General features: G+C 37.3%; 1 protein-coding gene across 1 annotated transcript in view; it reads right to left on the bottom strand.

Annotated features, from left to right (window-relative positions):
* HPS5 (HPS5 biogenesis of lysosomal organelles complex 2 subunit 2) overlaps nt 1–17,822 on the bottom strand; it is a 49,598-nt gene extending 31,776 nt beyond the window's left edge. Inside the window, exons 1-7 of the mRNA XM_044680740.1 lie at nt 17,715–17,822; nt 15,300–15,410; nt 13,205–13,269; nt 12,453–12,645; nt 11,930–12,063; nt 4,770–4,982; nt 2,824–2,895 (exon numbers count right to left, since the gene is read on the bottom strand). Of these exons, the coding sequence (XP_044536675.1) occupies nt 2,824–2,895; nt 4,770–4,982; nt 11,930–12,063; nt 12,453–12,645; nt 13,205–13,269; nt 15,300–15,410; nt 17,715–17,822 (896 nt within the window). The remainder of the gene's footprint in view (nt 1–2,823; nt 2,896–4,769; nt 4,983–11,929; nt 12,064–12,452; nt 12,646–13,204; nt 13,270–15,299; nt 15,411–17,714) is intronic.
* Nucleotides 17,823–26,943: the final 9,121 nt, after the last annotated feature.

Raw genomic sequence — 26,943 nt, 5'->3', positions numbered from 1 at the left:
ATAAATGAAAACAGCACTAAAAAGGTGGTATTCTCTATTTATGTTAAAGATTCCATTATCCTTCCAGTCACCCTGCTGTAAAACTTCAAATCAACTAAGATTCTTAATAATAACTAGCATTATTATAGAGCTTAATGGTTTGCAAAACATTTTACAAATGTTATCTCATTTTATTCTTGCAACAACCCTCAGAAATAGATATGGTTATTATCCTCATTATAAAGTTAAGGAAACTGATGCAGAAATAAAAAACTTGCCCAAGATCACATAGTCCGTAAGTGTCTGGGGTAGAATTTGAACTCAGATCTTCCTGACTCAAGGCCCAGCACCCTTATCTCTGAACCAGTTGCCTTTTCCCTTGCCTTTCCCAGTTGCCACTTTCTACCTCCCCCAAAGCATTTTGCATACATGTTCTTTCCATTCACACAACAACCATCCTAGTTCAGGCTCACATCACCCCCACCAGAACTATTCCAACAGCCTACTCCTGGGGCTCTCAACTTTTAGATTCAAATGCACTCTCTACACAGCTGCTAAAATAATCTTCTGAAAGCAAAGGTCTGAACATGTTACCCTCCTGGTCAAGAATTTCGTAGTGGCTCCAACTGCTTCTAGAATAAAATATAAGTTTCACAATATGGCACTAGTCTTTCTTTCAGGCTTATTCCTTCTATTAATATCCATTATGTACACTTTTCTAGCCAAACCAACAAATTTGCTGTTTCTTAGCATCCCAACTAGCACCTCTGTGCCAGCTGATCCTCATCCCTGAAATGTACATCTTCCCCTCTACCTCCTAGACTCCCTCCTTTCCTTCAAGACACCCTAATGATAACCTCCCAGGAGAAACCTTTCCTAATCTTTCTGTCTACATTTACCCATTTCTCCACAAATTATCAATTAAATCTCCACAAGGATACTGTTTACATGTTGAATCTCTCCCACCCAGTAAGAACATTAGCCAAAAGCTCCTAAGAAGAGAGGCTGGTTTTTTTTAATTTTCCCTTTATATTCTTAGGGCCAAGGACAGTGCCTTTCACATAATAGGTACTTTAAAGTGCTTTTTGGACTGGAAAGATCAGAAAGAAGGCCAAAAGTAGACTAAGGGGCAAAAAACTGTTCAAATACAATGATAGATATTAGTGCCATATTGCCACACTAAAGAGCATATCTTTCCTTTCTGTCAACAACAAATAAATTATTTTGGGTAGAATGTAAGTTTTATTGGCAGTTTACAAGGTTGTTGGTAAGTGCCTTGGGCCTAAACAGATGTACTAATTGTTTTTTTTTTTTTGTACTAATTGTTTTTAAAACAATATAAGGTTACTTCTATGAAAGGAAATTGTTGGTTCTCTTTGTCTATTTTGAGTTTACACTTGTAAAAGGGAATCCTTTATTCTCTTTGCCTAGTAGGAGTTAAAACTTTGGTTAACAATAACTTAAATACCCCTACTTAGTACCTTACTAGATTGTAAGGACAGGATTAACTCAACTTTGTCTACTTTTGAATTAATCAACAAAAGCTGAATACACCCATACTTAACCCTGAAGTAAGAAAAATTCTTACTACAGGAGTTTATTCCTCCAAAAGGAAGACACCCCTACTTAACCTTAAGTAGGTGGAAATCTGCAATCCACCTGCTAACTGGGTAATAACTCAGAAAAGGAGGAGAGGTAACACCTTTTAAGGTGACAACTCAATCCCACAGACACTGCCCCCAGACAGGCTAGACAATTTGGAAACTGATTGGCCCCTGTAAAGAGGAGTAGGAAGAGGAAACCACCATAAAAGCCATAAAATCCTTGGGCTGAGTCAGTCTCGTGAACTTGAGTCTAGTGGAGAATGTCTCCTGGAGATAGTCTTAGAGGGAACTTCAATGGAGACTGCTTGGATTGTGGCTTCAACTATTCTGACTCCTGTACTACTTCATTGGGTGAATGAAAAGGGCTGACTCCTTTCCTAGTTTACTAAGAGACTAGCTTCCATCTTGGAAGAGGACTCATAATTACTCACTACCAGCCCTCCTGGTAGAGGATTAGTATAGGTATTTTCTCTAACCTCTCTTACTTTTCTCTACTTTATTGTTTTCCCTCTATTTTGTAAATAAACTTCTAACTTGAGATATAATAACTTCGGCCACTACGTTATTTCACATAATTTAAATCAAGCACTAAATTTAACCTTTATACTTCCCAGTGAATGCTAGGCAAAAACAATAACACAAACATCACTACAACTTACTTGGGGTATCAGAGAGGCAGAAAAGTAGAGTTCTCCTAAAGATATAAATATCAAACTCTTAAATAGTAAGCCCCCAACATGGATTTCTTTGAGAGATCCTTTTAATTGGGAAATGAAAAATTGCAGATCTAGAGTTATTTGAAAACTGAAATAGAGGTCTGCAAATGTCAAACAGTTCTAAGGCCTTTTGGTTACATAAACAATTCAAAGTTTTTTTTTAACTTTAACATAATTGTCCAAACATAAAGGATAAATCATTTTCTTATTGCCACTGGCTATCTTTTTTTTAAAACCCTTACCTTCTGTCCTGGTATCAATTCTCAGACAGAAGAGTAGCAAGAGCAAGGCAATTGGGGGTTACTTGCTCAGGGTCACACAGATAGGAAATTTCTGAGGCCAGATTTGAACTCAAGTCCTTCTGACTCCAAACCTGGCTCTCTACCACTGTGCTAGCTGCCCCCTCACTAGCTATTCTTAAAATAAATAAACTGAGGCATTAAAAACAACTTTAAAAGACAATCAATGAAATATGAAAAGTTTTTACAACTTTTTAAAAGAGCAAAGTACTAACAGAAGCTTACCTTAGATACAAGAGTTTGGGAAAGGTCAAAGACTGCGATGAGCCAACAGTAGTATTAAATTGAGGCTCTGATCTAGGAAATAAATAACATACTTTTTAATGACTTTGTGATAATGAGATTAAACCTACCCTGCCCATCCTTAATCTAATCACCAAAGGTGAGAACATCCCCACTTAATTCACAAATTGGGAGGTCTGTGACCCACGTGTGCTAGAGTGAGTGACAAATCAAAATTTACTGACTGCCTCCTGGACAATCCTAAGAAAAGGCATCTGTTGTGATTGGACATGTAAACTAAGAGGAAAGCACAGGAAGTGACGCAAAAGAAGCCCCTTTAAAGAAAGTGACAATTTCCTGGTAGTCAATTGCAGTTCAGTGAGTTCAGCTCTCTTCGACCTGGAACTGGACCCAAAGGAGCACTGGCTGGAACCTTGGACTCGTTCTTCGGCATGGAATTGGACCTGAAGATGCTCTGGCTAGGACCTTGAACTTGGTGAGACTGTTCTTAAATCTTTTCCTTAGAACTACACATGGAGAGTGAAGAAGGCTGACTACCTTAGTCTTCCTAAAGATACCAGTCTCTCAGAGGCTCCCTTGATTGGGAAAAGCCCTCGTGGCTAAAACTCCTTGTTAAGTGACTTTTAGGCTCTCTAGCTGGGACCTCTGAAGCCCTGCCAAAGTAAAGCCGGAAAATGAATATATAGTCTAGTTCCTTAAGTTAGATCTCTTACTCTACCCTCTTCTCACCTCTCTACTTCCACTCTGTCTTACGTTTTGTAAATAAATTACTAAAATCATTTTAGAATTGATACTTATTCAATTCTTGGTGACCACACCTTTAAATATTAATGTCCAACCAAAAACCCCTTTTCCCTCTTACAACTTAAAACATCTATTTTGTTTTTATTTCAGTAATTAAAAAAAATTTCTGAGCATTAAAAAACTTAAAACCATAACAGATAAGAAAATATATTCTTATCCAATGCACTCTGATTAGTCTGACTAAAGTCTTTTATGATTATTATCATACAACTTTTCAATGATAACAGTAATTGCATTATAGGTGCATTATAGTCTCTCATCCAGGAAGATAAGTGATCCTTGAATTGGGAAATGTAAGGGGTAAAAAGGAGTTTTGACTGGGTAGATATTAAAAGGTTGGTCGCCAGGGGATTGAACAATTATCAGTCCCCAATTAAAGAATAACCTCAAGTTAAAATGACTTTTATGGAAATTTATTTACAAATGAGAAGAGGAAGTAGAAATAAGGAAATAAGAGAGAGGATAAGTAATCTAACACAGTAGGTAATTTGCTCTGATCCCCTAGTTCAATCCAGGTAGATCTAATTAACCCTCAGCCGAGGGAAATCTAGCCTTGATTCCAACACCGGAAAGCCAGAGGCCCAAAGGGCCTCGAAGACAAATGAAGCAAAAGCTTCAGCCACAGAGTCTCTATTAAAAGGCAGTTCCTTAAGAGAAGTTCGGGAAGAGTCAGTCTTAACACTCACTATGTGGAACAGTCTCACCAGCTCCAGACCTCCTCCAAGGCTGGTCACGAACCAGAAGAGCTCCTTCAGGTCCCATTCACAAACCCAAAGAGAGGGCCCAGCTCACTGAACTCTTTTAAAGGGGCTTCTTTTGCATCATTTCTTGTGCCTTCCTCCTAGTTTATGTGTCCAATCACAACAGACACTTTTCTTAGAAAAGAACTGCCCAGGAGGCAGTCAGTAAATTCTCATGTTACTCACTCTAGAACATGTAGGTTACAGACCACCCAACTTGTGAGTTAAATGGAAATGTTTTCACCTTTGGTGATTAAATCTAAAGATGGGCTGGGTAGATTTAATCTTATTATCACAGAAATACACTTTGCATTCAAGAATATCAAGCCAAGCCCCTCCCAGAAAAGACCTAAAATGAGCAAAGAGCAGTCCTACAATCCCTACCTTAGATTAATCACTGGAAGAGGTGATGAGGAGAGAAGTTTCTTGAACTGGTGTGTGCTCAGAACTTCCCCTTCAAAGTTTACTTCCCACATCCTAGAACCAGGGCGGGCACAATATATTAGGGGCTGCTGAGTCCCAGAGCTTCTTCCTGGGAAAAAACAAGCTCCATATTCTCCATCTCTTTCCTTAGTACCAATTTTCCAAAACTTTTCCCTAATAATAAAAAAGGAGGAAAAAAAGTTATATATATTTATAATGAGACCAAAAGCAATGCTATGGCACTTCAATATTTGGTATCATCCTTATTTTTCATCCCCCTGATACTTGAATATATGTTAGTACCATATAATCGTACTTAGATCAATGGTCTGACAAAGCTCACCATTTCTAGCATTCTTTCTTGTTTCTTAAGTTATTTTCAGGCTGTCATACATTTTCTAGATGCTTCATAAAGGCAGAACACACAATTTAGAGACACAAATATAGAAAGAGCTAGTAATGACTAGATGACACTAAATTTCTGACATTTAAAAAATCATAACTTAATCAGCCCTCATTGTTCTCATGAATAAAATGTGAATTCTATCCTAGGCAAGAGTGAAAATAATGAGACTGGCCTTTAAGTTTATTAGAATTACTTGGATAGGTAAAAGATGAGAAAGAGATAGAGATTTAAAGTAGCCTTATCTAGCTCCCACGTGGGTGCTTCCAGCAGTGACCCCAGCAGCAAGTTCCTTTCCCAGGCACCAAAGACAGAGAGAGCCAGTACTTCCCTTTTCATCTGGTCCTGGCTTTGGCTTTTTTACAAGAAGAATAGGTGTATTATCTTCAGATTTGCATGAAGTTATATTATTCTTCACTCAATTAATGAATCCATCACTGGGGAAATTCCCTCAACTGTCTCTCTTGATAGGGGATACTGAGGGATGGAAGGAGGTGGGCTACCTTTTGTCCTAATCTGAACAAGAACAGCTAGCATTTAGTAGGCCTGCATGGGAAGATGTGGTCTAGAGAGACTCAACTATATCTGCTGGGATTTCTAAGGTGGGGGACTCCTTCACCTCTTGACTATCTTAGAGGAGAGCTGGAAACAAAGGTAAGGATTCCTCAGGCAATTCCAGCACCAAAGAGCCATCTGGGGAGCATGTTATTTTGGCTCTAAATTTGCATAAAAGATCTCTACCTAGCAAGTTTGATGGAGAATTGGGCATTAAAAGGAAAGCATGTACTACTGATAGGGGTTTCACAGATACCATTTGAGGAGTTTTAGGATGTTTTGGGGTGTTCCTGACATACCTACTACATATAAGGAACAAAAAGAATTACATTCAGAATCAGATTTCCTCACCAAGACTGATTTAAAAGCTCCAGTGTCTAGAAGGCAATCAAAACAATTGTTCCCAACTTTCAGGGTCATGTACAGCTGTTTATTTTGGGGATTGTGGTACTTTTTAGAATTTTATTAGCTGTTGTACTACTGTTTATAACAAGCTTTTACTTGGTGAAAAAATTATGTACACTTACACCATGGCCAAGTTAGAGAGGAAATAGAACTTGCTTTTGAGAGAAATCCTCTGTGTTATGCCTCTGACCGACCCATTGTCAAATGAGATGTGCAATATGGATTTCCAGGGTTTTTAAATCATTTTTCTCTACGTTTCCAACAGGAATTTTGATTTTTTTTTCTTCTCACCTTTTTTGTACTTGGGTATATGGAATCAGTATTAATGTTTCGATTTTGAAGGATAAGTTAACAATACCTTTCAGCCCTAATACCAATGCATACCCAAAAGCTATTTAGACTATGGAAACCTGCCACTGATTATTAAGCATTATGGGATTTTAACTAATACTTGTGTCTGATTTCAGAAGAAGGGATTACTAAGGAGCACAGTGCAAAGAAGCACAAGGTCAAGGAGACCAATAATCCCTGAGGGATTGATAAGGATCTATGCCAAGACAGAGGACTTGTTTGGGGGTTCAAGAAAGCAGCTATTTGGCAACTCCAGATGTTGGACTTCCCCATGCCCAGTTTCTACAAGTACCTTTGTTTGGCTTTCATTTTGGCTCCCTACTCCCTGAGATTGAAGATAAAATCAGACCAAGGAATTATACTTTCCTTTTTACCTCAGTCTTTTGTCCCAGCAATTTTCTGAAGTACTGGCTGCAAATGGGTAAGTGTGATATTGCTGCAATTGTCCTGCATGTTTATAGGATATAGTCTACTTCAATTGGGCCTTGCTGGTAATTCAAGGACCTGTTACGATTTTATTTTACTCATAATTTTATACTAATAAGATTTTGATATATTTTTTTATCTAGAATTTTTTTTTCTCTTCTATTTGGTTTTTGGGTTTGGGGGCTTTTTATTTTTTTGAGAATTGATTCATATACCTCATAGCTCAGCAATGTGTCTTGAGGTGATTCTGGTGTTGGTCAACACCCTCCTAAGGGGGAGATTATATAATTATTCTAAAATTCAAGGTTTAAGATCTTTTAAAGCAATTTTGGGAGAAGAAAAATTCACCAACACCCCAAATCAAGAAAGTGGATCTTCTGGATCATCTGAGAAGATGCCATAAGGATGCCTACAGTAATCATACACTACATCAACAGATCCAGAGTGAACATCCAGAGTGAATTAAACTAAAGGGAGCTGAACCTATTATTTATTCTGAATGTAAACTCTTATGCCAAAGGGGAGTGCCCCCAAATAGGTTTTTTTGTCAATGCATCTATCAATCATTTTTTCTTTTCTTCTTTCTTTCCCTCTTATTCCCCAAAATTGTTGTAATTCCCTTGATGTAAGGTGCAATAATTTAAGAGAATATTTATATGTATAGGCTACATATGTGGAATGATTCATTGGAGAAATCTGACATGTTAATCTCCTAGAGAACCCAAGCGAGGAGATTTAATATGTTGGTCTCCCAAAGGCTCAAAGGGGGAATTGTGTGAAGGGAATTTACACTCTTCTCCTGGGGTCATGCATGGGATGTTGCCCTGATAGCATCCCTGGGTCCCTATATCCCTACGTCCCAGGCATAGGCTCTATGATTCTAAACTTGAACCAGACATGACTCTGAACTTGAACCAGTTGTAAAAGAGAGGATAAAAGGAGCAAATGGGAAAGGGCTGGCTCTGTCTCTAGTGTCCAGGGAAAGAACTTGCTGCTGGGGTCGCTGCTAGAAGCACTCACATGGGAGCTAGATTAGGCTAGTTTAAATATCTCTCTTTCTATCAGAAAATCTATCAGAAAATTCTATCATCTTTTACCTATCCAAGTAATTATAATAAACTTTATTCAGTTAAGGCCAGTCTCATAATTTTCACTCTTATGATGATATGTACAGAGAGTTCTAGATTTAGAGATAGACATGCAAGTTCCCTAATTAGCTCCTCAAAGGCAGGGAGTGTTGCCTACTAATTTCATATCACTAATGAACAATTAAATGATTTTTATTTAGAAGTTCAGATTTCCTGTATTCAACACCTCGTGGACAGAGCATTGCAGGAAAACATAACCTAATAGGAGGAGCTTAGCCTCTTTTTTCTCTGGCCCAGGACTCTCTTCTCTCCTATTTATTAGCATTTCTTTTTTTTTTTTTTTAAACCCTTACTTTCCATTTTGGAGTCAATACTGTGTATTAGCTCCAAGGCAGAAGAGTGGTAAGGGCTAGGCATTGGGGGTCAAGTGACTTGCCCAGGGTCACACAGCTAGGGAGTGTCTGAGGCCAAATTTGAACCCAGGACCTCTCATCTCTGGGCCTGACTCTCAATCCACTAAGTCACCCAGCTGCCCCCCTATTTATTAACATTTCAAACAGAAGGTGGTGAGTGATAGGAACTTCAAAACTCAAATCATTTCATTTTGGTTACCTGTTTTTTCTAAGGTGATTTCACATTACTTCCCCTTACATGCTTCCCTCTTTGTACCAGCCTAACATTGTTCCTCAAATATAACATCCTACTAGGGGCAGCTGGGTAGCTCAGTGGATTGAGAGCCAGGCCTAGAGACGGGAGGTCCTGGGTTCAAATCTGGCCTCAGACACTTCCCAGCTGTGTGACCCTGGGCAAGTCACTTGACCCCCATTGCCTACCCTTACCACTCTTCCACCTATAAGTCAATACACAGAAGTTAAGGGTTTAAAATTTAAAAAAAAAAAAAAATATATATATATATATATATAACATCCTACTTCCTGCTCCTGCACCTTGGCATCAACTGCATCCCAAATCTAGAAGGCTGTCTCTCTTTGAACCTCTGCCTTAAAATCCCTCTCCCTTCAAGATTATGTTTAAATGCATCAAATGTGGCCTCAGACACTTCCTAGGTATGTGACCTTGGGCAAGTCACTTAACCCCCACTGCCTAGCCCTTACCATGTTGACTTGGAACTGAAACTCAGTAATGATTCTAAGATAAACAATAAGGGTTAAAAAAAAAAAAAAAGCTTGAGTAGAAACTCCAATATAAGGCATTCCCTGCTCTCCCTCAATAGTCCCTTAAAAATGTCTCTCTATATTTTTTGCACTAATTTATGAGAACATTATTCTTTTTAAGCAACTTAAGAATAGCAGTTATTTCTTTTTTGTCTAAATCTCCAGTGTTTAATAGGTATTTAAAATAAATGCTTACTGTATTATTCAGAAGTGGTAATAAACGGCCACTAGGGATAAATGATGGGGAGTAGACTACAACCTATAGCTAATTAAAAGTTAGCATAATCAATTATTTTAAATACTATGTTATACCAGTGTTTCCCATAGTTCTCTCTTCCATAAGCAAGGGGCATACAATATATACACAGAAAAGCATAGAAATAGTAAAGTTAACAGTCTGAGTCCACTTTGACTTTTCTCTCTCTGCCCTTCTCATAGTGAATTAGTTGTCAAATTCTATTGATTCTCTATCTACAGCACATTCATCTCCTTCTCTATACATAGCCAATACCCTTGTAAAAGTCTCTTAAGTGGTCTTCCTGTTTCCAGCCTCTTTTGCATTCTCCATAAAGTGGCGAAAATACTCTTCCTAAGGAACAAATCTGACCATTTTACTCCCCTGCTCAAGAAATGTATTAGCTTTTTTTTGTCTAACATAGATAATACAAAGTTCTGTCTAGTTTGTAAGGCCCTCCACAATCTAGTTTTAACCCACCTTTCCACCTTTGTTTCCATTATTCCCTTTTACATACTCTACATTCCATTTTTCTTCTATTAGGACTGATTACACTCAATTTTTGGAAGATAAGTTACATTTGTCCATAAGTCTTTTTCTTTTTTATTTTGTTATACCATATTTCAATTTTTCCTTTACTTTTAATAACTATTATATAATCTGTAATCCTGACTATGGTTCTTTGGTATTCTCTTTCTTCCTAAGTACTTGAAAATTGTTTTTTCTTTAAACTAGAAGCTCTAAGATTTGGCTATCCCATTTCTGGATGCATTAAATTTGTGATCTTTTTTGTTTTGCCCTTAGGTTTCAGCAGCCCTAGGATCTTTCTTTTATGGTTTCTTGAAATATGAAATCCAAGATTTTTGTTTGGTCATGAGTTGGGAGAAATCTATTTTTAAATTAATCAATCTCACTTCATCCTGTTTTCCAAGTCAACTGTTTTTGATGGCAGATCCTATATATCTCTTTGTTTTAATATTTCTTGTTGCATTGAACTCATCAGTTCTGTTTGCTCTATTCTGTTTTTCAGAATGTCTACTACCTGAGTAAGATTTTCCACCTTCATATCTAAACTTTCTGTTCCCCATTGAAGCAGTTCCAAAGGAGAATGGGCTACTTACAAAACGAGTTTCACAATACTCCAAGTCTTCAGGAAGAGGTCAAAGCCAAAGAACCACTTATCTAAATTTTACAAGAAGAGTTACTAGATAACCTCCAAGGTCCCTTCCACCCATAGGATTCTACATTTCAATGTTCCCTCTCATTGGTGTAGATAACTGAGAACATATTTTACTTAGCCTAATTTGTTGGTGAGTATGCAGAACTCCAAAACTATACACTATACAATGTAGTATAGAGAGAGGGGGTCATATAGTTTTTTCAAGCTTTGGCTGAATTCCAAAAAGCAGTTAGGGGTTTGGAATCTTGAGGAAATGGTAGTTGGTTTGAGTCTCCCGTGGAGAGAGGTTGTCTAACCAACTGAGCTGCTTCCTTACCTATCTGTACAATTGAAATTTAGCCTAGCTTTGATATATTTATTTAAGAAACTGTTATTTTGGATAAACCCTTTATATCTTCCTTCCCAATATTATTTCCTACCTTCCCTCCCTTGCCTTATATGTCTGTGGAGTTAATAAGGAGAGTAATTAGAGAGGAGTTCAAATCTGTGAAGGGTTAATTGTTATTTGACAGTATTAGATATAAAGAAACTAGTCAGTCATCATTTATTTTGTAAGTTGAGTTAAAGGCTGGTCCTTACTCAGACTCCATCTTTGCCTCCCTTCCCCCACCTGAGGTTCCTGAGACAACTGTTAGGGCTTTCCTTCAATCCACTTTCCTGACAAATCATCTTTTAAAGATAATAAACCCTTTTGTGTTTCAACAGACCTATTAGTATAATTTGACTGTTAGTTATTAAGAGAGGAAAGAAGAGGGAAAGAACCAACATACTCTGGGCTTGAAGGGAAGCTGAGTATCCATCTTGAAGGAAGGTATAACCTTCAAAACAAGTCCCTTCCTGTGAAATTAACTAAACCCTGTTTGTTAATTTCAGTTTAGTCTATTTCCCTCAGCCTGTGTTTGAGTCTAAGTCCCAGTCTGTAAAGCCTGCTGTTTTGTCTGTTTAGTTTAATTTCTCCTCTCCCTGAAGATCTCTGTTTCCCTTCTGTGTTATATTCCTGACTTCAGTCCTATTATATCCTGAATCTCCTTAATCCCAGCCTACCTGTAACCTAGATTACCCACTTAGCAAGTCTCTGACAACCTCCTTCCAAAATTCCTTTATCCCACACACCTTTCCTCAATTACCCCCATTACAACAAAAAGCATACATGAAGACAAATTCAACTGAAAGACAAACATCTATTTGTTCCCACTGAAAAACATAAAGACTGACAAATAGAAATACAGGCAAGTATTTGTTGATTCACTGAAATCACTATTTGGCTAATAAAAATTACAGGTTATGATGCAACCAAATTTACCTCTCAGTATCACATAAGAAGGATCGAGTGAGTGAAGATACAAGCAATCTTCCATCCAAATAATCTAACTGTACTATTCGAGAGTCAACTGTTGTTATTGTCTGAACTGGAAACATCACAAAGGTAGCAGCTGCCTAAATAGTTGGGAGGGAAAGAGGATTAGAAGAGAGGTGTAGAAAATAAGTTTACTTCATTACAGAATAATGAAATATTATAATTAAAACATTGTTCCCTTCTTGTTTCCAATTTCAAATATTCAGATATCAAAATACATAAGATAAACCAAAATTTGACTTTAAGTCACATATTTTGTGAGGATATGTCCCAATCAAAAGTTTCACAAAATAATTAACTTTATAAAGGACATATGTACCTCCTAGTCATACTCCATCCAAAAAATTAAAATTAGCTCTTACCTGTTTAAGATGTATAGTGGTTATCATATTCTCCTGTTACCTCAAAGATCTATAAAACCGTACCAAACTCCTTTGCTCAATGGAAAAAGAACAAAATTGTTTCTCACCTTTCCTTGTTTGGATGTATTGAGTTTTATAGCAGAAACTCTTCCCAAATGGTCTCCTACAAAAACTCTAAGAACAGCTGTATCCCAACAGAGAGCTGTAATTCTTCGGCCTTTGTGTTCTGAAGATACATAAATTCGTTCTGGTTTCCCACGACGCTCCTGATTTAGTTCCCAAACTACTACAAAACCTTGACTATGAGAATAAGAAGTCAAAAAGAAAAAATTATTAGCAATATGGAGAATTATGAAAATGACTATCAACTTATCTAAAAATAAGAGTTACTGAAAAGCATGACCACAACCCTAACCACCACCATCTTATGAAAAGACAAAAAGGGGGAAATCAAGCATGGATTGCTCTCTATCCTAACTCTGGAAAAGCAAATTTCAGAATTCAGAGGTTAAATCAAAATGATTTTGTGGCATAAACCTATGAAAAGGAGCTATACCAACAAGGATGAGAGGCTCCCAAGAATGAAATGTTAATGACACAACACAATTGATTTTGATAAAGAGATCAAGTAAGGAAGATGATTAAAAAGACTAATGTGAATAACCTGGGAACTCATCAACAAACTCAAATTGTAAAAGTCTAGGGTGAGATCTTCAAATATGAAAAATCTTAAAGTGGAGATAAAAATCTGATTTCTCCATTCCAAGTCCAAAAACTGAGAATTATATCTCTTGATTTTTTTTAAAGGCTATTTTATGTATTTGGAAAAGATAAGAGAATTTTTAAAACATTCTCTTACCTGGTAGCTACAGCAATATAGTCATCATCATGTAAACAACAGGCAACCTGAGAAACAGCACCTTCCTAAAGCAAAAAAAAAAAAAAACATGAAATATCTATTTGAAATGTAGTTTATCAAATTAAAGAATATTGCTGTTAGCCTTCAATTTAGGAGTAAGATTACATTTCTCTTCCATTCACTGTACATCTCTCCCCACCCAGTCCACCCCCATGGAAGAAATTATTTTTAATGAGAATCAAACGGGATAAAAGATAGAAAGCACTTTGCAAACCTCAAAGTGCTACAGAAATGCTAGTTATTATATGAAACACACCAAAAAGATTGAAATTTAAAAGGTCTTATTTACCAAAAGACTAAGAAAGTTTGTCCTGAAGAATGAGTTCTCTCACACTTTTCCTTCCAAATATGATCCACTTTCAAATCTCAAAAGCATGCCTAGTGAGCACTATCATCACTGAATTTCTGACTGCTTTGCTAAGACAAAAAAAAAATGGACTGATAACTCTCAAGAAGACCTCTAGGGCACTGTGTTTATTTTAAAAACTAACGTAAACTAAAAACAGCCCCTGACTACAAGGGTTTTACATTCTACCAGAACTATAAGAGAGGAAATACAACACGGGATAGAGTACTTCTAGGGAAAGGGAGCTGATGAAAGAGAGACATGCAAATCAAGACAGAGACAAAGGAGATAAATATATTCTAAACATAGGGGACAAATAACAACAATAATAAAGCTTTAAAGTCTCCTGTGTACTTTATATATGTTATCTCACTTGATCCTTACAACAATCCTAGGAAGTAGCTGCTAAATTATCATCCCCGTTAATAGATAAGGAAATTGAAATCTGTTATCAGTTAAGTGATTTGCCTAAGATCACACAGCAAGTAAGTCATGATTTGAACTCAAGTCTTCTAGATTCCAGGTACAGCTTTCTTCACTTTGCAGTTTAGCTGCATATGTGAATGCAAGAAGATGGGAGCTGGAACTCCAACTCCAGGGAAGAAGTTAATAGATCAATATAGCTGAGATAATATGAAATAAATCCAAAAAAGTAGGTTACAGCAAAATGTCCAGCTGAGGAATTTTATCCTAGATACAATAATACAATGAATATTTTTGAACAGGGGATAGATAAGGACAGACCTTTGTCTTGTTTGAATTATTTGGGCAGCTATGTATGTAGAGGACGGATTGTAGAGGGGAGAGAAAAGAAAAAGAGAAGCCAATTGGAAGATGATTGAAGTGGAGAAAATAGGAAGGCTGAGAAAGATCTTTTAGATAAAAATCAATTAAGACTTGACAACTTATTGGATATGAGGGATAAAGAAAAAAATTTTAAATGACCGAGGTTTCAAACCTGGGCAACAGAAAAGATAAAAGAAACAGGAACAAGGATAAGTAAGTTTCAGGAAGAAAATTAATTCTGTTTAAAACAGTGAATTTGAGATGATCATGAGGCATTCAGTTTCAGCAGAAATATGTAATAGCAAAATGGAGTTTAGGAAAAATTTTAGGACTTAGCATACAGATTTGGGACTAATTTGTAAAGAAATAATATGTGAACCTCAGAGAACTTTATGAATCAGACAAGATTGTCTGTTGAATCAGACAAGACAAGACAAGACAAGACAAGACAAAATACTCCAGGGCTCATAGGGGCTGGGAGATGAGATGAGGAATCCAGCAAATAAATATAAATTAAAGAGCATCATTGTTACAGATTCAAATAAATGTTAGGAGTAAAATATTCCAAATTCTCTTAGAACCAGTCATTTTGCCTACCAGTCAAAAACAACATACTGGATGTTAAGTTCCAACAAAGCACGTACCTCAGACCTTTTTGTACCTCAATAGCACCTAGGTTAGTGTCTTGTACCATTAACTACTCAATAAATACTTGTTGGGTTTGATTTAACATACTAAAAATCAAGACCACTTAATCATAGTCAATTAGAAGAATATGATTTCCTTCACCAAATAGGAAACATAGAACTGACACCATTTATTAAGCACTGAGTAACCCACAGGAAAAAAAAATTGTCTCAAAGCTTTCCTAAGCCAGGGATGTAGCAGTTTTTTGCATCTTACCCTGTGGGAAAGAAAAAGTCTCTGTTCCCAGATTTCTTTCTGAATGAGGTTGAGACCTCCTCCGGAGCTGCCCAGGGCCAGCCATTTCCGAGACACAGCTATACTTGTGCACTGAAAAGACAAATCAATCAACCAACAAACATTTCTTAAGCAAGCTCATTATGTGCCAGGATTGTGCTAACAGCTGAGAGTACACACTAAAAACAGTCCCCAACTTCAAAGAGATCACATTCCCACAAGGAAGACGAGATATCAATGACTAGGTACATACATACAAGATACACATAGAGTAGATGAGAAGTAGCCATAGAGGGAAAGGCATTCACAGCTGGAAGGAAAAGATCTCTTCTAAAAAGTGTTATATGAGCCACTTTTTATGTGCTAGGCACTGTGGTAGGTGCTAAAGGAAACAAATATTAAAATGTGATAGACCCCAACCTCAGGAAGAGTTTATGGTCTATTAAAGAGTTAAAATTAATATAACCAGAGCCATCTAAACAAACTAACCAATCAGGAATATGGTTAGTGCAGTTGGTTTTGCAATCTGTTGCCCATTTAATTTCTAAAACAAGCCTACTATATTAGTATTAATATCTACAATGTAATAAGATACATTCATTTTTTACTTAGAGTTAACCATGTTTCCTGTTTTCTGAAACAGTATGATGAGTTATTAAATTGATTCAATAAACTCTTTAAGCACCTTCTTTGTGCAAGGCACTAAGATATCTACATGAAAAGATGAAATTAAATTCTTCTCCTTGGAAAAGGAGCTAACAGCCCAGCGCAGGGGAATGTCAAACTGAGACATTGGCACAGATAAGTTGAAATGTGATCAGGGGAAAGGAAAAAAATCCAGAAAAAATGTTCTAAGAAAATCTAAGAAAACACTTTTAGCTGAAAGGAGAGTAAAGGTGGACCTAAGGGGAGGAAATGGAACCAGAACTACATCCCGAAGGAAGGGTACAGACAAGGTGGAAGTACATACCAAGCCTAAGGGGAAGTCCCTGCAAATTCAGGGCTGAGAGACAGCTGCTGAGCTGGAGAAATAGCTGGCAATTCAGCCTGGCTGAAACAGCACCCAAGAAGAGGGCAGCATGGTGAAATAAAGGTGAAAAGGCAGGTCAGAGCCAGACTGGGAAGGCCTAAAACACTGGACTAAGGAGTTTAATTTTACTCCACAGACAACCTAAATTTAAAATGAATTAACCATGATGTATTCAAATTCAAAGTCACAACACCTAACACTGCACCCCACTTCCCTTTGTTTGTGGAGAGTCTCACCATCCTGCCAGAGCCAAATTCACAATTTAGGAGATGTCCTCAATTCTTCATCCTCCCTCACTTGCCAATTCTACCTGCATAACATCTCCTTCATTCCCTTCTCTCCACTCACACAACTACCATCCTGTTTTTGGCTCTCAGGTTGGTTATTAGAAGAGTCTTCTAAATGTACTCTATATTTTCAATCTCCCTATACCCCAATCCATCCTCTACAACCACTAAAATAATCTTCTAAAATGCAACTGACCATGTCACTCACCTATTCAAAAATCCTCAGTCATTCCCTATTGCCTGTAAGATGAAATGGAAACTCAACTTGGCAGCTAAAACTTTTCAGTCTAGCTATAGTCTACATTTCCAGAGTTATCTCATTTTATATACTTTTCATTATACTCAAATTAGCCTGCTAGCTATTTCCTAAAACCAACATTCTCTATTTCCCTTCATTCACACAGGTTGTTTCCCATATTTAGAATATATTACATCTTCCCCTTTGTCTCTTAATATTAATTAAACTTCCTTCAAAGCTCAAGTGAGCAGCCACCTCTTGTAATGTTCCACCCAGCTTTAAATTATCTTCTACTTATTCGTCTATGTAAATTTTATAATACCTTCCTCCCACCCCAATCTTGGTAGACAGTAAGCCCTATCAGGGCAAGGGCTATTTCTCATTCTGCCTTTGGATTCCCAGTAAACTTTCAGAAGGCCTTGAGAATAAAAAAGGTTTTTACTGAATCCTTGTTGAATTGAACTTCTAAAGCAGAGGTCGGCAACATATGGCTCTTTCTTCAAGAGCCATAAAGTCAATTTTTTTTCAGGCGCTGTTACAGGAGTGCTCACTGTGAGCACTGTACGGCTCTCATGAAATTACATTTAAAAAATGTGGCGTTTATGGCTCTCATGGCCAAAAAGGTTGCCAACCCCTGCTCTAAAGAGAAAACCTATCTTTATCAAAGGATTATTCTTAAGAACAGAAACATCCTCAGTGTTCAGAAAGATATATAGCTTTTGAAAGACAGGTAAGAAAGACTACTTAAAAATAAACAATTGAAAGACAAATAATATATTTGTTCCAAGGTTCACCTATACAATTATGAATACTCAATATAAAATTATGATAAAGAAACTCACCTTCAGGCGACTGGAATCCAACCTGAGAGCAGAAAGCAATGGATCCAAAGATTCAAACTCTGCCAGAACATGGCTAGAGGATTCTGGTATTCCTGGCACAAAATTCATCTGGCTAGTAAGGGAAACTGATAGTGTATAATAGACACAGTATTCCTCACTCTGGAGCTCTACCTGAAAAGATATAACATGGGAGACATATTTGCTCAGAAATTATTCAGTCTAATACTTCAATTAAGAGGAATTTAAGACCTAGAGAAGTTAGATGCTTTTGTCCACAGTCACATAATGAATAATTAGAACTAAAATGTAAACTCAAGTGTTAAATTATTATGTCATTTTTTTAGACATATCCAACTCTTCATGACCACATTTGGGGTTTTCTTGGCAAAGATACTAGAGTGATCTGTAAATTCCTTCTTCGGCTCATTTTACAGATGAGAAAATAGAGTCAAACAAGGTTAAGTGACTTGCCCAGGGTCATACAAACTAGAGTCTGACGACAAATTAGAACTCCAGAAGATGATTCTTCCTGACTCTAAACTCAGCACTCTATCCACTGTGCCACCAAACCTGTGTGTGCTCTGCCTCCAAATTGAATTATTTGAAATATGTTTATTGAATACCTATAATAAAGAGTTGGGTAAATAGAAAGGAAAGAAAATCACTATCTTACAAATGTTTACTATCTAAATGAAGAAATAATATACTTGAATACATCAAGAATATATGATTAAATAATATACTTGAATACATCAAGAATATATGAGCAGGGGGACAGCTGGGTAGCTCAGTAGATTGAGAGTCAGGCCTAGAGACGGGAGGTCCTTGGTTCAAAGCCGGCCTCAGACACTTCCCAGCTGTGTGACCCTGGGCAAGTCACTTGACCCCCATGGCCCACCCTTACCACTCTTCCACCTATGAGGCAATGCACAGAAGTTAAAGGTTTAAAAAATATTTTTTTTAAATAGTGAAAAAGAATATATGAGCACTTTTTCCACCAAGTGTTATAAAGAAGGTATCTTTGTCTACTATTATAGTTATTATAGAGTACATTAATCAGGAAAGCTGTGTGAAAGCACTCGGGTGTCCCCTGTACCAGCTATGAAGGGAATCCAAGGCACAGCTTCCCTGATTAATATACCCTATACTAATATAATAATAGAGAAACATACCTTCTTTATAACAATACTCATAGACCATATTTACTGGAATTAGGTCTCATTTGACAAAAGCTATTGAGAAAACTAGAAAGCAGTTTGGCAAAAAAAGGGTATAAAGACAAACATCTTAAATAGGGGACATGGCTCAGAAACAAAAGGCGATATAAGCAAATTAGAGGACTACAGAAAAAATTACTTTTTGCTTTCAAAGTGATCTTCCTAAAGTTCAGGTCTGACTATGCCAACCCCCCCTTACACAGTAAATTCCAGTGCCTCCTTATTACTTCCAGGATCAAATATTAAATCCTCTGATTGACTTTCAAAGCCCTTTATAATCTTGCGTGCCCCCTTCCTCTTTTCTAATGTTTTCATGTCTTAACACTTCTCAACATACTTTTTGATCCACTGGTACTGACTTCCTTACTGTTCCATGAATAAGATCATCTCCTTACTCAAGGCATTTTCACTGACTGTCTTCCATGCCTGGAATTCTCTCCTTTCTCATTCTCACCTCCTGGATTCCCTGACTTCCATCAAGTTCTAACTAAAATCCCACCTTCTATAGGAGCCTTCCTCATCTTTTTTAATTCTAGTTTCGCCTGTTGATTATTTTCAATTTATCCTGTATATAGTTTGTTTGTACATGGTTATTTTAGCATATTGTCTTCCCCATTAGATCGTGAGTGCCTTGGGAAGAAGAACTTTTTCTTAGCATTCCAAGTTCTTAGTGCAGTGCCTAGCACATTGTAGATGCTTAATAGATGTTTATAGACTGCATATAAAAAGTTAATGACCATATAGTAAAGTAAAATTTAGAAAACAAAGTGAACAATTTACATTATTTAAGATTAAAGTTTCTGCATAAACTTAGTGCAGTTAAAATTAGAAAGGAAACAGATAAGTGGGAAAAATCTTTGCAATAAAATTTTCTGATAAAGGCGTTTTGCCCAATTTGTCAGAAATTAATTCAATTCTGTAAGACTAAAAGAGACATTCCCAAGAAGGTAAGTTGTCAAAGGATATGAATAAAAATCCAAGCTGTCAACAACTACATGGAAAAATGTGTCAAGATCTTTAATAATTAGAGAAATTCAAATGAAAGCAATTCAGAAGTTCCACATGATACCCAACAGATTAGCAGATGGTGGAAGAGCTTCAGGAAAGCAGGCATCATTGGTGGAACTATGAATTCGTCTTGCTGTTCTGGAAAGCAATTTGGAACCAAGCCTAAAATGTTACCAAACTGTTCCTGCACTTTGACTCAATTATTCAATACCAGGCTTATATTCCAAAGGAATCAAAGAAAGAGGAAGATCTATATGTATAACAATATGGAAACTACTATTCATGGTAGCTCCAAATGGGAAACTAAGGGAATCTATAGGTTTTGGAGAATGGCTCAATAAAATTATGGTAATTGAATGTACTGGAATATTGCTGTGCTACAGTAAATGATGACATGGACAGTTTCAGAGGAAACTGGTAAGGATTCTTAAGGTAAAAACTGGGGTTAACTTATATTTTATCTGGGTTCAGAAGGGTGAGTAGGAGACAGGAATGGACAGTAAGTTGGGACCTAACAAGCTGGAGAAATACAGTTCAATGAATGGTTTGGGCAACAGACAGGTGTGACAGCTGGGTCTTAACTGCCACACTGATCCACCTAGCCAGGGAATCTGTGAAACTAACAAGTGAGTAGACTGACGAAAGGTTTTATAAACAGGGGTTTTTATTAATAATTGAGGGTCAGGGATAATGGGGAGAGGTCACACTGAATCAAATCACTAAAGCCCACACAGGGGTTGGGAGAATGGGTTAATGCCTACACTGCACTAATCAGACTATTACAGACTAGAAGGGAAATGGGTCTCTCACAAAGTCATGTCCACTTCAACTCCTCTTGATGGCACAGGAAACATGTCCACAAGAAGGTAAATCCAGGAAATGCTAATCAACCACCCCAACTAGATCTTCTTGCTCACTTGATCTTCCCTGGCAGGTCTTCCTTCTCACTGTTAACTCCACACTCCTTGGGTTCCCCACTGGGCAGATAAAGGCATCCACACCCTCTCCCTTTCCCAGCTTGACCAGAGCTCAAGGGTATTATAAAAAAAGGTATCTTCATCTACTATTATAGTTATTATGGGGTATATTAATCAGGAAAGCTGTGCCTTGGATTCCCTTGATAGCTGGTGCAGTGACACCCAAGTCCTGTCACTCAGTTGGATGTTATAACTGCCCCTTCTCGATAACAGCACCTAGGCAGGATCCCTAAAGGTCAGGTGAATGGGTAACCCTTTCAGGTTCTACCTGGATTTTGGATTGATTATGATTTTTTTTTAATTTTAAACCCTTAACTTCTGTGTATTGACTTATAGGTGGAAGATTGGTAAGGGTAGGCAATAGGGGTCAAGTGACTTGCCAAGGGTCACACAGCTGGGAAGTGTCTAAGGCCTGATTTGATGGATTGATTATTAATATTAGGCTCTATTAGCCTTGGATAATGTTTTCATCTGACTGCATTGCTCCCTCCCCAAAAGTTGTGATGTAATAATCACTCAGGAAGTTACTTCATAAACTTCATCTATAGATATTAATAAGGGAAAGAAATAATCAGGAACGGATTGGGGATAGGAGACCCTGTCACTAATGGCTATGATCACTAATCCCTCAGGACTGTAGGCTGTTTCAGTAATGCTGGAGCTCTTGTTCTTCACCTCCTCTGGCTCAGCTTGGCCACGGCCAAACCAGAGAAAGCAATCTGCTTGGTTGATACAGATATCGATGATCCCTCTCAGCTTCTTATTGCCAGTTATCTCAGTCCTACAGCCTGTCAGGAAATACCTCCCTTACCTCCTTCTGCTTCTTCTCCTTCCCTCTTCCCAGTTCCCACCTGGGACCAGATACCTAAATATCTAATGATGGTTCAGATGTCTAAATATCTAGGGGGAATTCAGAGAGAATCAGAGGAAACACAGTCAGAGATCCACAGGTCAATGCTCCATGATCAGAGATCAATGTCCAAGGCCAAGGGTCCCAGGCCAAAGGTCAAAGCCAAGGGTCCCTGTCAGATGGCTGTCAGGGTATTTATATCCTCTGGCCAACTGCCTATCCTCTTGTCCTCACAGCATCTGGGAACATTCTGATGTCTCCAACTGTCTTCACCTGTCAATCAAGGTGAGACTCACAACTCCCAGAGTTTGAATATGACATGAATGCTGTTTTGTTTTTAGAAATTTCAACCTGTAAATTTCCAGCTAATCTTGTCCGTGGATGATCTCTACTCTGTGCTTTTCTTAACTATGTGTTTCTGTCCCACTAACTACCCTTCCCAAAATAATAAATCCTATCTTATCTAATGCCTTATCTATCTATCTAGAACTTCAAATAACATTCCTAATTCACAATAAATTCTAACATCTCTTCTATTCCCTATTCTATGGTTAGGAAGATTAGTTTTTCAGTAATCCTTAAACTATAGTTAATGTGTTAGTCAATTAGTTTCATTCCTAACTAACCTATACTATACAATGTTTGTCTAACATTCCTATTAACAGTTCTATTTGAACATTTTATAACTATTTTACACTGACCCTATGCTAGCTAGAATTGAACTTCCCTGCAGCTACTCTTTCCCTACGGGTTAGTACACTATGCATTATTTGTTAGTAACAATATATTACATATGTACAAGGTTTTCATGTGATGTTCCTATGAAATGAATACTTTTGACCTTACAAGGAATCTGAGTTCTCTTGTTTATTATGGCCACTGTGCTTTGTTTTCAAACTATTTACATTTATTTACGTTATATATATATATATTTGTGATGTGACTTTATTGTGACTATGTGTTGGTCTCATGACCTAACATTTACTGATTAGTTTTATGCTCACCTTCTTCAGAATCTCCTTCAATCAGCTTACATTCTGTTGTATGCATTCTAGTTTTGTGCATTTCCCTTGTGATTAGTGTCTGAATGTGAAAATCTTGCACCTGTTCAAACCTAATCCTGATTTGCTGATCTTCTCTCCTTGTGATTCTTCTGGTGATGATGTCCAAGTCACATAGATATTGTCACAGTTCAGGTCCTTGTACAGTCTGTTGTGCAATGTCTCTTGTTGTCCTCGTGCTGGTCCTGATGTCTTGATGTTTCTGGAACTCTGTAATCTTTGGGATCTCATCTCTCTTCTCCTTTGCTGGATACACAACTTGCTGGTTGTCAACTTGACTGAAGAATCCCTGGATCAGGAACCTGTGTTTGACTGTGTGGTGTTATATTAAAATTTGTGTTGCCACAAAATTTCTTCTTATGAGATTTTTGTGTTTGCACTTGTCTTTGATGTAATGTATGTAATGTTTAGTCTTCTTCACCACTGCTGAGTTCTGATAGGCTTAACTGTTGATCTTCATGTGTGAATGAGGTGTTTGTGTGATCTAAATCAATGATTTGAGTGTCTTGTTCTTGATAGTGATCTGTTTCTTGTGTTTCATTTTTGTCTGCATCTGTGTCTTGGTGTCTCTCTGAGGCTTTATTTCTGAGTGTGATTTTTTGCTTTGAGGATCTATTTCTATGTCAGATTCTGTTTCTTGTGTTTGTTGCATTTGAGGCTGAATGTTTGGATGAGGTCTTGTTTCTTGCATTTGAGGCTGAATGTTTGGAAGAGGTCTTGACTTCACTGAGGACTTTAAGTGTGCATAAGAGTACCACGCATCTTTTCCTTTGATTTTTACAGATGTAGGTATAACTAAGATTATTTCATGTGGTCCATACCATATTGGTTCTAACACTGATCTTCTTGTCAAATTTCTGTTATAGACTTTATCTCCAGGTTGATGATAATGTAGTCTAAAGCCAATTGGAACTCTTTGCTGTATTAAACTTTTTTTTTTGACGACAACTATGCACAAGGATTATTTTCCTCATAATTCACTATCACCAAAACAATTCAGTTTCCATGATTTTAAATTCTCAAAGTCCTTTTCTTTTTTTTTAATTTTTTAATCATTTATTAATATTCATTTTTAACATGGTTACATGATTCATGCTCTTACTTTCCCCTTCCCCCCACCCCGCACTCACCCCACCCATTGCCGATACACATTTCCACTGGTTTTATCATGTGTCCTTGTTCAAGACCTATTTCCAAATTGTTGTTAGTTGCATTGGTGTGGTATTTTCGAGTCCACATCCCCAATCATGTCTTCCTCAGCCCATGTGTTCAAGCATTTGTTTTTCATATATGATTCCTCTCCTGCAGTTCTTCCTCTGAATGTGGGTAGCATTCTTTACCATAAATCCCTCAGAGCTGTCCTGGGTCATTGCATTGCTGCTGGTACAGAAGTCCATTACATTCGATTTTACCATAATATATCAGTCTCTGTGTACAATGTTCTTCTGGTTCTGCTCCTTTCACTCTGCATCAATTCCTGGAGGTCTTTCCATTTCATCAGGAACTCCTCTAGTTTATTATTCCTTTTAGCACAATAGTATTCCATCACCAGCATATACCACAGTTTGTTCAGCCATTCCGCAATTAAAGGACATTCTCTCCTTTTCCAGTTCTTTGCCACCACAAAAAGCACAGCTATAAATATTTTCGTACGAGTCTGTTTATCTATGATCTCTCTGGGGTACAAACCCAACAATGCTATGGCTGGATTAAAGGGCAGGCATTCTTTTATAGCCCTTTGAGCATAGTTCCAAATTGCCAGCCAGAATGGTTGGATCACTTCACAACTCCAATAGCAATGCATTAATGTCCCAATTTTGCCACATCCCCTCCAACATTCATTACTCTCCCCTTCTTTCATTTTAGCCAATCTGCTAGGTGTGAGGTGATACCTCAGAGTTGTTTTGATTTGCATTTCTCTAATTATTAGAGATTTAGAACACTTTCTCATGTGCTTATTGATATTTTTGATTTCTTTACCTGAAAATTGCCTATTCATGTCTCTTGCCCATTTATCAGTTGGGGAATGGCTTGATTTTTTATACAATTGATTTAACTCCTTGTATATTTGAGTAATTAGACCCCTGTCAGAGTTTTTTGTTATAAAGATTTTTTCCCAATTTGTTGTTTCCCTTCTGATTTTGACTACATTGTTTTTGTTTGTACAAAAGCTTTTTAGCTTAATGTAATCAAAACCAGTTAAGTTACATTTTGTAATTTTCTCTAACTCTTGCTTGGTTTTAAAATCTTTCCTTTCCCAGACATCTGACAGGTATACTATTTTGTGTTCATTTAACTTCCCTGTCTTTTTTTTTAATCATATCTATTTTTACTTTGGTTTTGTCAGAAATCATAATAGCCACTCCTACCTTCTTTTTCTCATTTGATGCCCAAAAGATTTTGCTCAAGCCCTTAACCTTAAACTTGTGTATGTCTACCCACCTCATATGTGTTTCTTGTATATGGCAGGATTTTGGTTTCTGATCCACTCGGCTATTTGCTTCCGTTTTATGAGCGAGTTCATCCCATTCACATTCAGAGTTACAATTATCAGTTGTGCATTCACTGACATTTTTGTATCCTCCCCAAGTCCCACCCCTTCTTCTTACACTATTTTCTTTTAAACCAGTGGTTTGCTTTGAGCCGGTATCCCTTATCCCCTCCCTTGATTAACTTTCCTTTCTACCCCCTCCCTTGTTATTCCCCTCTTTTTATTTTTAAAGGCCTAATGAATTCCCTCCCCCTTCTTCTCCCCTCCCTTTTTTGACCTCCCCACTCCCCTGCTCCCTTTGGTTTATCCCTTTTGACTTTCTCAGTAGGGTTAAATAGAGTTTTTTATCCCAATGGATAATATAGCTACTCTTCCCTCTCCGGGTTGATTACACTGAGAGTAAGGTTTAAATATTACCTCTTAATGCTCTCTTCCTCTCCTTCTTATAATAGTATTTAGCCCCTCCTCTTCCCATGCCCTCTTTGTGTTTAATAGAATATCCTATTTTTCTTATTCACTCAAATTTCTCTTGGTGTCCCCTACTATTCCCCCCCTCTTTCCCACTCCCCATGTCATCTTAGACCATTTAGTATTCTGTCCTCTCCCTATGAGTTATTCTTCTGATTGCTATAATAGTGAATATTATAATAGTGAATAGAGTTCACTACAGAGAATTATACATAGCATTTCTCTACATAGGAATACAGATAATTAGATCTTATTTAAGCCCTTAAAAAGAGTCAAATTTAAAAAATTATGAGTTTTCTTTCTTTCCCCACTGTTTCTTATTTACCTTTTCATGTTTCTCTTGATTTTTGTGGTTGGATATCAAACTTTCCATTTAGTCCTGGTCTCTTTTGTGCAAATACTTGGAAATCTTCAATTTTGTTGAATGCCCATACTTTCCCCTGGAAGTATATAGTCGGTTTCGATGGCTAGTTGATCCGTAGCTGAAGGCCCAGCTCTCTTGCCTTTCTGAGTATCGTATTCCAAGCCTTGTGGTCTTTTAGCATGGAGGCTGCCAGATCCTGTGTGATCCTGATTAGTGCTCCTTGATATTTGAATTGTCTCTTTCTGGCTCCTTGTAAGACTTTTTCTTTTACTTGAAAGCTCTTGAATTTGGCTATTATATTCCTTGGTGTTGACTTTTCTGTGTCCAGTGTAGAGGGTGATCTATGGATCCTTTCAATGTCTATATTGCCCTCTTGTCGTAGTACTTCACGGCAATTTTGCTGAATAATTTCTTTAAGTATGGAGTCCAAGTTTCTATTAATTTCTGCCTTTTCTGGAAGACCAATGATTCTCAAATTGTCTCTTCTAGACCGATTTTCTTGGTCTGTCACTTTCTCATTGAGATATTTCATGTTTCCTTCTATTTTATCAGTCTTTTGACTTGGTTTTATTTGTTCTTCTTGTCTTGAGAGATCATTGGCTTCTAATTGTTCAATTCTAGCCTTTAGGGACTGGTTTTCCTTTTCAATCTGGTCATTTCTGGTGTTCAATTTGCTTAACAGTTCATTTGATTTCCGAGCCTCACTTTCCAATTGCAAAATTCTGCCTTTTAAACTGTTATTTTCTTGCCAGATCTCTTCCATCTTCTTCAAAATCTTGGTTTTGAACTCTTC

This window comes from Gracilinanus agilis, chromosome 6, assembly GCF_016433145.1.
Source record: "Gracilinanus agilis isolate LMUSP501 chromosome 6, AgileGrace, whole genome shotgun sequence".
Lineage (NCBI taxonomy): Eukaryota > Metazoa > Chordata > Mammalia > Didelphimorphia > Didelphidae > Gracilinanus > Gracilinanus agilis.
This window is presented reverse-complemented; position numbering and strand designations above follow the sequence as displayed.